The sequence below is a fragment of the Leucopleurus acutus genome, assembly GCF_964270905.1.
Source record: "Leucopleurus acutus genome assembly, chromosome: 1".
Taxonomy (NCBI): Eukaryota; Metazoa; Chordata; class Mammalia; order Artiodactyla; family Delphinidae; genus Leucopleurus; species Leucopleurus acutus.
The window spans coordinates 62,588,800-62,606,763 of NC_139142.1; the positions used below are offsets into that span (position 1 = coordinate 62,588,800).

At 34.4% G+C, this 17,964-nt stretch overlaps 1 protein-coding gene across 1 annotated transcript in view; it reads left to right on the top strand.

The window, feature by feature from the left end:
* The window catches only part of RALGAPA1 (Ral GTPase activating protein catalytic subunit alpha 1), a 220,419-nt gene that overhangs the window by 59,330 nt on the left and 143,125 nt on the right, over positions 1-17,964 (top strand). The window contains exons 8-10 of the mRNA XM_082844727.1: positions 2,353-2,491; positions 3,513-3,721; positions 6,175-6,414. Of these exons, the coding sequence (XP_082700853.1) occupies positions 2,353-2,491; positions 3,513-3,721; positions 6,175-6,414 (588 nt within the window). The remainder of the gene's footprint in view (positions 1-2,352; positions 2,492-3,512; positions 3,722-6,174; positions 6,415-17,964) is intronic.

Sequence of the window (17,964 nt, forward strand, 5' to 3'; positions counted from 1 at the left end):
TTTGTTTATTTATTTATTTATTTATTGGCTGCATTGGGTCTTAGTTGTGGCATAAGGGATCTTCGTTGAGGCATGCGGGATGTTTCGTTACAGTGCACGGGCTTCTCTCTAGTTGCGGCGTGAGGGTTTTTTTTCTCTCCCTAGTTGTGGTGCGCAGGCTCCAGGGCGTGTGGGCTCTGTAGTTTGCAGCTCGTGGGCTCTCTAGTTGAGGCGTGCAAGTCAGTAATTGTGGCATGCAGGCTTATATGCCCTGCAGCATGTGGGATCTTAGTTCCCTGACCAGGTTTCGAACCCATGTCCCCTGCATTGTAAGGCAGATTCTTTACCACTGGACCACCAGGGAAGTCCTTAGGTGCATGTATTTTGTAAGGTAACCTATTCATCTCTATATATGAAATGTGAATATCATTATTGATGAAAACACTTTTAGCATATACACATTTCTTGTAACTGTTCCAAACACAAAAGTTCCTTGTGCCTCAGAAACAAACATTATGAAGTTAATTTGGATCCTGAACGAGATTGCCAGGGTTTGAATACTGACTCTACATCTTACTGATAATGTGACTTTTGGCAAATTACTTAACCTCTCTGTGCTTAAGGTAGAGATAAAAAATAATACCTATCCCATTTTGGTGTTTGGGGCTTAAGTAATTAGTGTATAGTACTTAGAATAAATAAGTGCATGACATATAGTAAGTATTCAGTGGTGGGTAGTTGTTGTTACTGTGGTTATTACCAGTTTTTCTTTAAAAAAATCTTTTGTACTTCATGTGGATTTTTAGACTTGTTTTACTGGTTTATTGAGATACATTTGACATACAATAAACTGTAATGTTTGAAAAGTACAATTTGATAAATTTTATTACATGTATACAGCCATGAAACCATCACTACAATCAAGGTAATGAACATATCTATCACCCCTAAAAGTTCTCAGATCCCTTTGTAATCCACCCTTCTCTACCTGCCCCGCCCCCCATCATCCCATCCCCAGGCAACTTCAGTCTGATTGCTTTCACTATCATTTGCATTTTCTGATAAATGGAATTGTATGGTACCTCCATTTTTTTTTTTTTTTTTTTTTGGTTTGGCTTCTCTTTTTTTTCAGCATAATTATTTTAAAAATCATATTATTGTATGTATCAATAGTTTGGTGCCTTTTATTGCTGAGTAGCTTTTCATTGTATGGATGTACTATGATGTGTTATCCAGTCACCTGTTGATGGTAATGTGAGTTGTTTCCAGTTTTTGGCTATTACAAATAAAACTGGTATGAATATTGGTAAACAAGTCTTTGTGTCAATATAAACTTTCTTTTCCCTTGGGTAAATACCTAGTAGTGGAATGGCTGGGTTGTTCGGTAGGCATATTTTGACTATTTAAGACGCTGCCAAATAGTTTTCCAAATGGTTGTAGCTTTTTGTATTCCACCAGCAATGTATGAGACTTAAAGTTGCTTCATATCCTCACCAACAGTTGATATGGTCAGTCTGTAATTTTAGCCATTCTAGAGTTAGTGTGTAGTAGTAGCTCACTGTAGTGCACTCTGGGCCTTTACTATCCCCCTACTTACATACCTTCCTCACCATACTGGAATGTTCACACCCTGTATTTTACGACTGTGTCCCCTCTTGTTTACTCCCCTCTACACTTATGGATACTGTCCTCACCCCTCTCAGGCTCTGAGTCCCCACTGGGCTACTGCCTCTGTTATACCCCCTTCATGGATGCCTCCTGTGGTCAGGCTCTGATCACCTGCACTTGACTGCCACTATTTCATACCTTCTCTTCCTTCCTCTCACATATGCCTATTTTGTATGACTTTTAGGCTGAATTATTCAGGAAGTGGGAAAGAGGAAAGAACATTAGCAGCTTTGTCAGTAGTAGAGCTGAGTTTTAAGTCAACTTTGACAGTTTTCCAGAGCACATTTTAACTTACAAGATTTTTGAAAGATAACATGTATCCTTGACCTTTGAACAATATAGGTCCACTTATACACAGATTTTTTTTCAATGAATATGATCTACAGTACTATACAATCCACTGTTGGTTGAATCTGCAGATATGGAGGGCCGACTGTAAAGTTACACGTGGATTTTCAAGTGCACGCACAGGGTCAGCACCCCAACCCCTGAGTTATTCAGGGGTCAACTGTATAATGCATTTGCATGGCACTAGACCACTTTTTGTATGTACATATATATATGTACATACACATATATATTTAGCTATATATCTTTGCAGTGTAACAGTTTAATTTATTGCTTAAGTAACCTTTTACAAGCTTGTTTATAACAGCTCATAATTTCTTTCTCTTGGAATGATTCTAATTGTTTGTTTAATTTTAGGTAAAAAGTTTAGAATGGAAGAACAAAGAAAACCAAGAAAGAGGATTTTCATTTTTATTTTCACATTTTAAGAAATATTACTTGCCTTATATTTTTCCAAACATCTGTAAGGAGAATAGTTTATATCATCCTGTACTTGGTAGGTAGTCTTTGGAATTTTCTAAAATATTACACATAAGAGTAAAACATTCCTCAGTGTAAAGTTAGCATTTGTTACCTGCAGAAAACTGATAACATTTAATTTATATTGATTAATTGGAGATATTATACCGTGATTCATACTGAAAGTACAGTTTTATTTGTAGAAAGTTTTCATTGAGAGTGAAGAGATTTTTAAAAAACCTAGTCTCTGGATATCACCTACTGGAGAAGTTAGCCTACCAGAAATATTTATGATTATAAATTAAACTTACTTCTAATGTTTGGTATGATCTTTTAACCATGTTATAAATATTTTCAAAGGTCCCTCTGGGTTCAATTTCTATGGCTTTTGCAAATTCTGTGTGAATAATTACATTGTCGTATAGTCTGATCATATCTTGTCCAGTATTTAGTGACTGTGCCAAAGTGCCTGTTGGAATCCTGAAGCTATAGCCTCAAGGACAGCCCTGGGTTAGAAGTAGACCTCTGCCATGTATGGAAGGCATTGACAGCCTGTATGTGGAAGTGTCCTTTTTGCACAAAGATGTTTCTGTTTTAAGCTCCGCCAAGATTAGGCAGCTAACAAGCTTAGGCAAAGCCATTAGGGCTAGTAGAAATGATTTAAATTAGAGTAGCAAACCTTTACCATTGGGAACAATATTTGCTTTAAAAATAATTTTGCTGTAAAAATTCTCATACTTTGTATGATGTCAAAATATGTGTTTCAGACTTAGGTTAATTGAAGTAAGGTCTCATTAATTTTAAATGGCTCTGGAAGTTTCTTTGTACTTTTAATGATTTTTTAGTGATATTTTGCAAAAAGACATGTTTCCATATATCAGCTGTATATGGTTCAGTCTTCTAGATCCCATGCTAATATCTAGCAAATTATTTTAAAATGTACAAATTCTGTTTCTTAAACCAGAATATTATCACAGTGTTTTCTCAAATATTTAAAAACATAGATTTATCTAAGCATAATTCCTTTCTTATTTTGGTTTTCGTTTTATTTTGCATAGATATCCCACAGATGAGACCAAAGCCACATTATGTCATGATAAAGAAGGATGCTGAAACCAATGAAGCAATCTATTGTACAAAGGAGCCTTTCATTAAGGCTCGTGTTATTGTCATTCGTTGGCTGGTTTCATTCTGGCTGGAGCCAAAGCCACATACAGGACCTCATATTCCTGGGATGGAAGGTGAAGTCTTGCCAAAGAATATTCAGGTAATACACACATAGAGTAAGCTTTTTTTTAATATATAAATTAATTTATTTAATTTATTTATTTTTGTCTGTGTTGGGTCTTTATTGCTGTGCATGGTCTTTCTGTAGTTGCGGTGAGCGGGGGGGCTACTCTTTGTTGCGGTGTGCGGGCTTCTCATTGCGGGCTTCTCTTGTTGCGGAGCACAGGCTCCAGGCGTGAGGGCTTCAGTAGTTGCAGCACGCAGGCTCAGTAGTTGTAGCTTACGGGCTCTAGAGAACAGGCTCAGTAGTTGTGGCGCGTGGGCTTAGTTGCTCCGCAGCTTGTGGGATCTTCCCGGACCAGAGATTGAACCCATGTCCCCTGCACTGGCAGGCAGATTCTTAACCACTGTGCCACCAGGGAAGCCCTAGAGTAAGCTTCTTAAAGTTAAACGTGGCTTTAGGGATTTGTCTGCTGATTTCAGTTGCCTTAGTTGTAGAACACATTTAAAACAAATAATAATGATATTTTCTTTGTATAAATGTATTTTATAAATCCGAATTTTAACAATTATTATAGAACCAACAGTTTTCTTAATAAAAAAATAAAACCTGTAAGGTATAGAAGATAATTTCAGTCACATACAAGAGTCAGCTTATTTCTATATTTTGTTAATTGTAGAGTACTAAAAACATCCTGAATTGTACAAATAAAAATATTCTGAATTATGCAAATTCTTGAAGTTGGAAACAATTTGCAATCAAATGACTTTCATAGTTCATTTTAGATTTCTAGGTATTCGCAGAGTGCTGTTTTAAAGTCCTGTCTCCATGTCATGTCATCTCTTTTCACGAAGAACACTGACTCTAGAAATGCAATGTAAAGTTACACAGCTGTACTATGGAAGGACTAATATTTAAAATTCTGTTATTTTTAATTAACCCATTTCCCCTTTTTTCACACTTCTTTTTCACTTTGCTCTCCTCTCTCAATGTGTGTTTTTTCCTGAAATTGTCTATATTGCAGAGTTTTAAAAATTATTTTTGTTTTCCTTTTCTTGGATTTCCTCATTTAGTTTTAAAAATATTTTATGTGTGTGCTTTTTATACAACTTCTTAAATCCTTTAAAAATTAAGTGGAGGTATAAAGTGTGTTCATTAGTGTTCAGAAAATTTGACTTATATTCCCCCTAGCCTTTTATTTATCTGTAGCAGATTATGTGATGTGTTTTCCTCAAAATGTTGTTCTAGGTTCTCTACAAAGAATTTTTAAATGTAGAAACTCTCAAGCAGAACTATTTTATCTGATCCCAGAGCTCAGTAAACTAAAAATTAGAGATTTTTTTAAATTGGGAAGCATATTTGAGATCATTTACATACTTACTTTAACTCTTTTATAGGTGACAAAACTGCGACCAAATATTGAATAATGTACCAGAAAGTAATTTATCATACCACAGAATAGTGCTACTCCTATCATATCATGGTAGTAATTTCTTTATTACTGCCTAAAGCCTTTAACTTTTTCTCTAGGCTTAGCCATCATCTTCAGTCATGGTGAAAATTGTTAAATTATTAGAATGTAGAGTTTTCTAATATGTATTTTATTTTAGCTTAATTTCTACTTTTTCTGTCATAATTTTTCTTCTATTTTTTAAAAATAAATTTATTTATTTATTTATTTATTTATTTATTTATTTATTTATTTATTTATTTATGGCTGTATTGGGTCTTCATTGCTGTTCACAGGCTTTCTGTAGTTGTAGAGAGCAGGGGCTACTCTTTATTGCAGTGCGTGGGCTTCTCATTGCAGTGGCTTCTCTTTTTGTGGAGCGCGAGCTCTAGGCATGCAGGCTTCATTAGTTGTGGCATGTAGGCTCAGTAATTGTGGTGCGTGGGCTCTAGGGCACAGGCTCAGTAGTTGTGGCACATGGGCTTAGTTGCTCCGTGGCATGTGGGATCTTCCTGGACCAGGGATCAAACCCGTGTCCCCTGCATTGGCAGGGCAGATTCTTAACCACTGTGCCACCAGGGAAGTCCTCCTTTGTTCTTTTTAATTTTTTTCCCACCAGGGAAGTCCTCCTTTGTATAATTTTTGTCTAAGGTAAAATAGAGATGAATTTATACATTAAAACTTACTGAATAAATATTCCAGAATTAAGGTATTTATTTATTATTGATGAGCTGAGCTGACTCCATTTGGCATTATTCTTTTACCCAGTTTAATTAGTAACTTGTTTGTTCTGCAAACATACTGAAAAATAAACTTAATTGAATAGATGATTAGTGAGTATCACTATATCACTTAGATACTAAGTTATTTCATTGCCATTTAACTATTTAGAACAGATTCTAAATGAAACTCTATGCATAGATTTTAAACAGTGCTGTAAGTTACTTATGGAATGCTTTGGATTTTGTCAGTATTTGCTATTTGAAGACAGAATATTGATTTAAATGGTTATGATATTCTCCCCTTTTTGTTTTTATTTTAGAGAGCAGCTGCTAGTTTGGTATCCAGAGAAGAAAACAAAAATGATAATGCCGATAAAGCAGATAGAACTACAGAACCCGAGCAGTCTCATTCCAACACAAGCACTCTCACAGAGCGAGAACCTAGCTCTTCTAGTCTCTGTAGTATTGATGAAGAACATCTCACAGACATTGAAATAGTTCGCAGAGTTTTTTCTTCTAAAAGAAGTAATGTAAACTTTGTCACAGAGATATTTCGTCAGGTAAAATACGTCTCAGTATTTTTAATTTGTAATATAGACTTTTGCTTTTAATATTGAATATACTGACTTTAAGTTATTTAAAATTTATTCTTCATGGAAATGTTTTTTAAAGTTCATATTTAGTTTTTTGGTTTATTACATCTAATTCTTTAATATTTTCAGTTATTTATATTTTTAGTTTATGGTAACTTTAGTTTAATAATTATCCCCTCCCCTCCCATATTCCTTCTGTTATCAGAATAATTTTCTTAGTGACTCACTTTGTGGTTTGAAACTTTTATTCCTACCATTTGATTAATAAATTATAGAAAAATTATGTTATCTTTCACTCTAAAATCAATAAAAAGTGGTTTATGAATATAAGAAGCGATGTTTTCATTGTCTTTATCCTCCCCTTGGAGGCTCAGTTTTTGTCCTTTAAGGCATTCTGAAATTAAATTTGCTTAAGGCAGATATTATTTGGGGAATAAAATAAAGAAATAGAGGGAAGGAAAACGAATAAAAGCTATTTCACATAAAGATAGCTAGAAATTCCTAAGTGCACATTCTCAATTACATAGAAATTTTTATGGGAAAATAAACCTTATGAAAACCAATCATTTGCTCTTAATAGCAAAGGTACTTTTGCAGGTAAACATCATTGAGTTTTGTAGCTGAAGGGGATCATTCAAGTCTCACAGCAAGTAAGTGGTAGATCCAGGACTAAGACTCCCAGATCCTGGTTCCCATGTCAGTGCTCTTTATTCTGTGCCACAAACTTGCTGTAGCTTTGGTAGTGATTCTTAGTTGCCAAGTTTAAGGTTTGTGTTGACAGAATATATGACAAATGTGAAAGGAAAGATATTTGACAAAACTGGTTGGAATATTTGTGGGAAAATTTAAAGCTTAAAGAACTGTTCAGGTTTTCTAGTTCTTGAGTCAGCTTGAGTGTGTTCGTTTTTCTAGGAATTTGTTCATTACATTTGTTTTTAAATACATTCTCTTATAAGCTTTTTAATCCTTGGGGCATTTATAGTAATGTTTCCCCTTGTCATTCCTGTTAGTATTTGTTCCTTGTTTGTTTTTTTTCTTGATGATTCTTACCAGAGATTTGTCAGTTTTATTAGTCTGCAAAGAATGAGCTTTTGGCTTTGTTGATCCTCTGTGTTTTATGTTTGTTTTCTCTTCTATTAATTTTTGCTCCTTGTTCTTTCTTTCTGCTTTTCTTGATTTTATTTGATGGTTCTTTTCCTAGCTAATTAATTAGCCTCACATTTTTCTCATATAAGTATTTTTGAGGCTATTAATTTACCTCTTAATGCTGTTTTAGCTACAGTCTACAAACTTCCATGTATAGCATTTTTGTTATTATTCACTTCTAAAAATTTTCTAATTTTCATGTTAATATTTTCTTTGACCTATGAGTTATTTAGCAGTGTCTGTCTCCCAAACATATAAGATTTTTCTAGTTTTCCTTTTTCTTACAGATTTCTAATGCGATTCTTTTGGTCAGAGAATATAGTCTGTATAATCAGTATGTAGTCAGCCTCCATAAACGTCCTGTGTGTTAGAAGAGAATGTATTCTTTCCTTTGGAATTCATGATTATTAAAGTCTGTTAGATCAAGCTTATTATTGCTTTAGTCACCTTTTCTATATTCTTAAGATTTTTGGTTAGCTTGACCTCACAGTTATGGAGAAGGGTGTATTAAAATCTTATATTCTGATGGTGATTTGTCTATTTTTTTCTTTGTAGTTCCATAAATTTTCCTTTATGTATTTTGAATCTTTGTAATTAAGTACATACATATTTATAATTTTATATCTTGGTGAGTTAAGCCTTTTATTTATGGCCCTTTTCATCTGTAGCAATTATTTTTGCTTAAAGTCTACTTGTACTAGTCTACTTTATCTACTTGTAGTACATTTATACCACTTTCTTTTTATTATAATTAGCCTCATGTATATATTTTTTAAATCCTTTTATTTTCAGCCCTTTTATATCATTACATTTTATATGTCTCTTGTAAATATGGTTGGATTTTTAAAAATCTTTTGTCTTTTAACTGGAATATTTATTATAATTACTGATATGTTTGGATTTATTGATATTATCTTATTTTGTTCTTTTTATTTTTCTTATGTCTGTAGTTTTTCATAATTCTCCTATTTTTTGCTTTGTTTTTAATTGATGTTTTTTCATTCTGTATCCTCCTCCTCCCCATCACTTGGTTTGAAAGTTTTACTCTATTCCTTTTCCTTTAGTGATTACTATATAAATTTTAGCATACATACTTCACTTTCCAAATATAAAGTTAGTGTTTTTTTACCCTCTTCCTAATCAATACAAGGATCGTAGAACATTATTACTCTGATTTCTCCCCCAACTTGTATATTGTTATTACCAAATAATTCAGTTCTATATATATATTTTGATTATGATTTCTCCCTTTTCAGATCTTCCATTTATTGCGTTGGCCAAAAGCTTTATTTGTTTTTTTCCATAAGATGGCTCTAGCAGCACTTAGTTGTTTTTAGCTTCATTTGAAACAGTTTTGTTAGATTATATGTGACAGTTGTCATACCAGTGTGCATTTAAAAAAAGACATCAAAATTGGTGAATTTTTGTGTAGCCATTTTAATATTGAAGATGGAAGAAAAAAGCAACATTTTCAGCATATTATGCTTTACTATTTCAAGAAAGGTAAAAACGCAACTGAAGTGGCAAAAAAAAGATTTCTGCAGTGTTTGAAGAAGGTGCTGTGACCTATCAAACAAGTCAAAGTGGTTTGCAGGGACTTCCCTGGTGGTCCAGTGGTTAAGACTCCATGCTCCCAATGCAGGGGGCCCGGGTTCTATCCCTGGTCAGGGAACTAGATCCCACATACCGCAACCAAGACCCCACACACCACAACTAAGACCTGGCGCAGCCAAATAAATATATTTTTTTAAAGTGGTTTGCAAAGTTTCGTGCTAGATATTTCTCATTGGATGATGCTCCAGGGCACGGGTAGACCAGTTGAAGTTGATAGCAATCAAATCAAGACATTAATTGAGAACAATCAATGTTATAGCATGTGGGAGATAGCCAGTATACTCAAAATATCCAAATCAAGCATTGAAAATCATTTTCACCTGCTTGGTTATGTTCATTGCTTTGATGTTTGGGTTCCACATAAGTTAAGCAAAAAAAAACCTTGACTGTATTTCCACATGTGATTCTCTACTTAAATGTAATGAAAACATTCCATTTTTAAAACCAGTTGTGACGGGGGTTGAAAAGTGGATACTGTACAACAACGTGGAACGGAAGAGATTGTGGGGCAAGCGAAATGAACCACCACCAACCACATCAAAGGCCAGTCTTCATCCAAAGAAGGTGATGTTGTATATATAGTGGGATTGGAAGGGAGTCCTCTATTATGACCTCCTTCTGGAAAACCAAACGATTAATTCCAACAAGTACTGCTCCCAGTTAGACCAACTGAAAGCAGCCCCCGACGAAAAGCCTCCAGAATTAGTCAATAGAAAAGGCATTATCTTCCATCAGGATAATGGAAGACCGCATGTTTCTTTGATGACCAGGAAAAAACCATTACAGCTTTGCTGGGAAGTTCTGATTAATCTGCCATATTCACCAGACACTGCACCTTCAGATTTACATTTATTTAGGTCTTTACAAAATTCTCTTAATGGAAAAAATTTCAATTCCCTGGAGCCTGTAAAAGGCACCTGGAACAGTTCTTTGCTTAAAAAGATAAAAAGTTTTGGGTAAAAGATAAGTTTTTCAGGCAACTTCAATTATGAAGTTGCCCAAAAAATGGCAGAAGGTAACGGAACAAAAGGATGAATATGTTATTCAATAACGTTCTTGGTGAAAATGGAAAATGTGTCTTTTAGTTTTACTTTAAAAACTGAAGGCATGTTTTGGCCAACCCACCCTGCTTGAAGTTCATCATTTAGAATTTACTTTTGGATGCCCGTTGCTTTCAAACACAAGATTTTGCTCTGAAAATGTCTTTATTTTGCCCACATTCTTGAAATACTTTTTCCCCTGGACATAAAATTCTAGATTGACAGTTATTTTCACCTAGTACATTTCGGACACTCAGATGCTTTCCCACTTTTCTGTTTTACATTGTTGCTGTTGAGATGTCAATCAACAGTTGAACTCTTAGTGCAGTTATCTTTTCTCTGGCTCTTTTTGTACCTTTTTTTAGCGTTTGGCATTTTGTATTTTACTGTGGTATGTCCAGGTCTAGATTTCCTTTTATTTATTCTTCAGGGGATACTTTGGGGATACTGTAATTATGGATTAGTATAATTTGACAATTCTGGAAATTTTCCAGCCATTCTCTCTTTAAACCTTGCCTCTGTCCCATTTTTTTCTTGCCTTTCAAGATGTTGTGTTAGACCTTCCCACTTCATACGTCTACTGACCTCTCACATATATTTTCCATCACTTTGTCTCTCTGTGCTGCATTCTGGATACTTTCTTTCTAATTACAGCTGTTTCTAGAAGTTGGCCAGTCTGCTTGGTCAATTTTATGGTCTCTAGTTCATTACTTTCATTTTATGTATTAATATGAAACTTAGTTATTTTATATTGATTGATCACCCTAATATTCCTGAGGTCTTCATAGGTCTGATTCTGCCATATTTTGTTTCTGAATGCTCCTTCTCATGATGCTATATTCTCTTGAAATATCTTGTAATATTTCTTGCACTGTTTTGTGATTTCAGAAATTCAGAACTTTGATTCTGAGCTTTTGCTGCTTATGACTGTTTCTTGATTTGGTTTGTTAAAGGTTGATTGCTTCAGAGAGGAATTGCATTTGCTTCACATAGATGCAAGGAAACACTTCCAACTTCATTAAACTGAATTCTTGATTTGAAGTTTAAGCCAGCCAGATAATAATGAATGTACAGTATAAACCTGTATTAAGACTAGCTTTTGGTTAGTGTCTATGACAAGATTTCTGTTATCTACTTTGCATCTAAATATGGGCAGTTTTCCTTGCAAACTTTTAGTTAAGTGGGTTTATTTCTAATTCAGCATCACACTGATGATATATTGTTCTTTGGAATCCCAAATTTGTTTGGAGGTTTCCTATTGTTCTTCCTTCCTTGCCCCAATAGTTCCATAAAAGTAATTGGTTTCATTCAAAGTGAAAGTCAGCTTTATTGCTACACCTAAGACCTCTCTTGAATTTGGACTTTATGTAGGTTTTCATTTTCAAATATTTCTTCCTATTTTATGGCTCATCAGTGCATTTAAGAAGATTAAAGTTTTTTTAAAAATGTATTATTTTTGTTTTTTTAGTTGTAAGGTTGGTCAGGTTACCTGGTCCATGACACTGTTGGAAACAGAATTCCCCTTATTGTGTTTTTTATGATGCTCTTTATATTTTAATTTCCAAAAGTTGTATTTGGTTGTTTTTTTAATATCTGTCTAGTCATTTTTTTCAGTGGCTTATTCTTTGTTCATATTTTCACTTTCTTCTTAATTAAAATGTATTAAAATACTTATTTAATATTCCTTATTCCAGTAATTCCAGTAACTTAAGTTTTTGCAGTTCTGGCCTTGTTGTTTCTGTTTACTCACCCTCATTTGTTTTGGATTTTTGTGTTAAGAGGTTACATTTCTTTGGAATTTTGTGGAAATTACTTTGAAACCTGGGTTGAAGGATGTGTTTCTCCAGAGAGGATTTGCACTTGCTTCTCTCAGGTGTTCAGGGGTCCTGTCAACCTTGGTTTACTTTAAATTACAATTCTTAGCTTATGATTCTTCTCACTTTGCAGCACTCATAGTTAGGTGATGGCCAGCCTGAGAATATGAATTTGCAGGGAAGGCTGTTCTTATCTCATATTCCCCTACCCCAAGTCAACAGACAAGTTTCCTCACTGACTCTTCTCTGGAGTCAAGTTATTTTCTTCCCTCCTAGCTCACCTTTGTATTGAGGATATAGCCTTCATTGTTATCAGCTGTCAGTAGGATTCTGATCTGTCTCTCCCCTCTATACAGTTGACCTTTTAAACCAAAGCTCTGGAGGCTGTCCAGGGCAGCACCCAGCAGCTGCATTGATTATTTGCCTCTCTAGATTAATACTTTCATTTTGTTCTAGACTCAGAATATCCTCACAAGCTGAGCCATTCTTTTAAAAATGTATATTATATTTTTTTGTGATAATTTTTAGGTGTTCTGTGCAGGTAGATTCCAGGATATCTTTTTTTTTTTAATTTAATTTATTTATTTATGGCTGTGTTGGGTCTTCGTTTCTGTGCAAGGGCTATCTCTAGTTGTGGCGAGCGGGGGCCACTCTTCATCGCGGTGCACGGGCCTCTCACTATCGCAGCCTCTCTTGTTGTGGAGCACAAGCTCCATACGCGCAGGCTCAGTAGTTGTGGCTCATGGGCCCAGTTGCTCCGCGGCATGTGGGATCTTCCCAGACCAGGGCTCGAACCCGTTTCTCCTGCATTGGCAGGCAGATTCTCAACCACTGTGCCACCAGGGAAGCCCCCAGGATATCTTTTTTATGATATTGCTGGGAACTGAAGTTCTCTGAGATGTTATTTTTATTGTAACAGCTATTTTTTTTAAAGTGATTTTTAAGGTAAAACTTAAGGAAAAATAGATTTTAGGATGGTGACTCCAATGAGTCATTCATGTTTTGAAAAGAAATCAATTTTGAAGATTAGATTGTATTAGGAAAGCTATTTTTACCTGCTTAATACTGATGATAAATTTGCAAAATTGAGAATCTGTGTAATAGTTTCTTTCCTGATTTTGAAGGCTCATATGTTCTACAGTATATTATAGTATAGACAGAAATATTCCATTAATTATCAGGTATATGGGCATAGAATGATTTTGCCCTTAGCAATCCCAGCTAGAGCACAAGTCCTTTATAGGTAAATAATTTTAGTAGAAATGTCTCTACTTTTCATCTTTCAAATAATTTCATCCTCATAGCCGTTACACTTACTGTTTCCCTATCTGAACTTTTGTCCTTCAACCTTCGCCTCTTTCCTCTCTATCCTTCCCGCCTGGCTACTCAACCTTTAGGTCATAGCTTAAATGTGTCTACACTAGAAAAGTTTTCTATGACCACCCTCACCAATTCACCCACCCACCCACACAGACAGGTAGAAGCACCTGCCCACACATGTGCGTGCGAGCGCACACACACACACACACACACACACACACACACAGTAAGTACCTCTTTTTTAATGATGTTTTTGAAAGCTGTACTCTTCTTCATAGTACCTCTCCTGAGTTTTATAATTATTTTTTTGAATGTTTGTTCAATTTTGATCTTTCATATTACCCTCCATGAATACTTCTCTTTCTCATTCATCATTGTAGCCATAGTGCATGGCAGTGAGTTAGGAACCTAATAAATATTTGGTAAATGAATCAAGCTCAGTAACCGTTGAATGCTGGGCACTTTGTCAGTCCTAGCTCAGGGCTAACATGTATTTCTAGAAGCTAAGTCTTGAGCTAATTTGTTATATAGCTGATAATGTTTTTTTTAGGGCCAGTTTAATGATTGTGAGTTCTATCTCAGATGAAAGTATTTATATTGTTACGTATCTTTAAAACAAAGATACAACTGTAAAACATAAATGCCCAGGTTATTTGAAATGATAAAATTGTTCTCCATATCCAATAGAATAGGCATAAATGGACTCCAGGCATTAACCCTCTATTTCATAAGGAAACCCATTTATTGTGCTTTATGTTGTTAGTACTTGGAGGCTACAGTGAGGAGCCCCAAGTACTTTGATACGAGGTAAATATAACACATCAAGAGTTTAACCTTTAAAAGCACCACAGATTTATTTTATATGTATGTAAATTTAAAAAATATAAACATACATACATATGCATAATTTTGTTCCGAAGTCAGTGGGTGGCAAAGTATAATCTGGGGCTCATGAGAAATCTCCAGGATCTTTTGAGGTTCATAAGGTCAAAACCTTTTTCACTCTTGTTGTTTCACAAGTGTACTGTGAAGTTTTCCAGAGCATACCTGACATGTGATACTGTATCAGATTTAATGTAGAAGCAAGCAGATAAGAGAATCCAACTGTCTTCTATATTAAGCTAAACATTAAGGAGATTTGCAAAAATGTAAAATAATGCCACTCTTCTTTTAATTTGGAAAATGTGTTATTTGTGTTAACATATAGCAGATTAGGGGTTCTGAGACCAAAATGCAAACCACTGCTTTAAGGAGACAAAAAATTCCCAGGTCTGCTAAATGCTCATTGTATTTGATTAAATTTTAAAGAATGTGTCTGTCACAATCTGGGTTAATTAATAATGGAAGCACATTAAAAGAATAATCAGAGACCAACATGTTTTGTTAGTGTTTTTTCACTGAAGAAGAGAGCCTTAGCTACCAGTAAATCAGACCCCATTGGCAAAGCCAATTATTAGAAAACTGTGTATATCAGGTTATCTTAAGCTGATATCATCAAATGTTTGATTTTTTCCATCTCCTATTGTTTTGATTCTTCCTCCATGTAGTTGTCTGGTTATGATGTTTTATGGTCATAGAACCATAAAACTGGAGATGACCTCATGCAGGTCTACGTACAGAGAGAAAATTTGCTGAGCACATTGATTCAAATATTCTTGCCTATGATGACCGTTTCCCTTATTATCAATTAATACCGATGTCTGATTGTGAGTGGTTCTTCTTTGTAGAAAGATAAGGTGCCAATATGGATTTGAATTTTCTGGTCTGAGACAACCATTTCTCATTGTAAATGTATAAAATGGCCCTCTAGTTTTTATGCATCAGATTTTTAGCCATGGCTAACACCAGTCTTTCCTCAAGATCCTTATTTAGGGTGTCAGCAGAATCAGTGTAGGGGCCTGTAAGGACAAATGTCATACATATACACTCTAGTCTTTAGTAGATTCATCCAGCCACTTGGGGTATAGTGTGATAATTTATGCAATAATGAAAATCTTAGCTCTGGATCTAATATTTTTAAAATTAGTAAACTTTTTCTTAGACCAGTTTTCAGTTCATAGCAAAAATGAGCAGAAAATAAAGCAAATTCCCATGCTAATTTTTTTTAAAGTTGATTTTTCAGTATCTGAGAATAGAACTTTTTGGAGATTATTTGAGGTATTTTTTGTTTTGTTTTGTTTTTTAAATCTTTAAGGAAGGCCGAGCTGTTGCTTCAGTTGTAAAATAGTCTTAGAGCAGGCAATGATGATCAAAATTATGCCATTGACCATTAAGCTGCTGGAACATGAGAATGAGAATTTGGAATGGGTTTGTTAGATGGAGGAAAGTAGTAAGTAACGTATTGGGTTGGCCAAAAAGTGCCTTCGGTTTTTAAGTAAAAATAAAAGACATTTTCCATTTTCACCAAGAACTTTATTGAACAACGTCTTCACCCTTTTGTTCCACTACTTTCTGCCATTTTCCAGGCAACTTCATAATTCCATCTTTCCAAAACGTTTTACCTTTTTGAGCAAAGAACTGTTCCAGGTGCCTTTTACAGTCTTCCAGGAAATGGAAATTTTTTCCATTAAGAGAATTTTGTAAAGACCAAAATAAATGGAAATCTAAAGGTGCAATTTCTTATGAATACAGCAGATGAATGAGAACTTCCCAGCCAAGCTTTAACAGTTTTTGCCTGGTCATCAAAGAAATAAGGTCTTGCATTAGCCTGATGGAAGATTATTCGCTTTCTGTTGACTAATTCTGGACACTTTTCGTCAAGTGCTGCTTTCAGTTGGTCTAATTGGGAGCAGTACTTGTTGGAATTAATCGTTTGGTTTTCCGGAAGGAGCTCATAATAGAGGACTCCCTTCCAATCTCAATATACACAACATCACCTTCTATGGATGAAGACCAGCCTTTGGTGTGGTTGGTGGTGGTTCATTTCGCTTGCCCCACGATCTCTTCAGTTCCACATTGTTGTATAGTATCCACTTTTCTTCGCCCATCACAATTTGTTTTAAAAATGGAACGTTTTCGTTATGTTTCAGTAGAGAATTGCATGCAGAAATATGGTCAAGAAGGTTTTTTTCTCTTAACTTATGTGGAACCCAAACATCAAAGTGATGAACATAACTAAGCTGGTGCAAATGATTTTCAGTGCCTGATTTGGATATTTTGAGTATCAACAATGTTGATTGTTCTCAATTAATGTCTCGATTTGATTGCTATCAACTTCAGCTGGTCTACCTGACCCCTAGAGCATTGTCCAGGGAGAAATCTCCAGCACGAACTTCACAAACTATTTTTGACATGTTTGATAGGTCACAGCACCTTCTCCATATACCACAGAAATATTTTTTTGCATTTCAGTTAAGTTTTTACCTTTCTTGAAATTATAAAGCATAATATGCTGAAAATGTTGCTTTTTTTCTTCTATCTTCAATATTAAAATGGCTACACAAAAATTCACCAATTTTGATAAGTCTTTTTTAAAATGCACGTTGATATGACAGCTGTCACATACAATCTAACGAAATAGTTTCGAATGAAGTTAAAGACAACTAAGTGCTGCTAGAGCCATCTTATGGAAAAAACTGAATGAACCTTTTGGCCAATGCAGTAGTTTGCTAGGGAATCAATAATAGCAAATAAATAAAAGGATTACCAAAGAACATTAAATACCCTATTGATATTACACATTAACTTTTCATCATTATCTCAGGAACCTGATTTTCTTGGCGAGTTTCAATCAGATAAAGTCATTTAACCCCATGATTATTATTAAATACACCTACTGATAATTCTAGAGTAGAAAGTGGCAGGTTTTAGGTAAAGGTCTTGGATTTTTACAGTTGAAATTAATAGGTAGTGGTTGTAAAAAAAAAGTCAAGTTCTATTTGTAAAAAAGTAAAGTGAAAACGTTAACACATAAACACAAACATGCATAAGGGAAGGACTTTGGATAGTGAGATTACGAGTATTTTTATTGCTTTATTTATGCAAGTATGAATTGTATAAAAAAGTTTTTTTTTTCACATGACAATGTTTTTGTGATGCGGAAGATACATACTTTTTTAAAACTTACGGCAACCTGAAAGTACCTAAGGAAAGAATAACTGTAAGATATTCTGTTAACTTTCTAAGTATTTTTTGCCTTATTATTTAACTTGTATAACTTTATATATGTAAAATGAAAGAAGAAAGATGTAACTTCTTAAAAATACTCTTAGAAAAACTAAGTTGCCTCATTACATGGTATTTTTATTACTTCTTAGAGTCATAGTTTTTGTTTTTTGATTAAAATCTTTTTATCAAAATTCATTTTAATGTTAATTTTAAAAAGCCTAATAATATAAGTTACAAAAATGTGATTTATTATGAAAAGGTGTATTTACATTAAGCTTTTAGGAGCATAGTTACAAGGAGTATGTTCATTCTGAGATAGTACAGTTGAAACAATTCTTTGCTCCTTGTGCTGGAAATCAGTATCTCCCTACTAAAAGTATTTCTGTCTTAATGTATTTACAAATTATTTGGAGACAAAAGGTTTCTTTCTGACCATGAATTGGTTGACTTTAACTCTTTAAAAACCATTTATACCT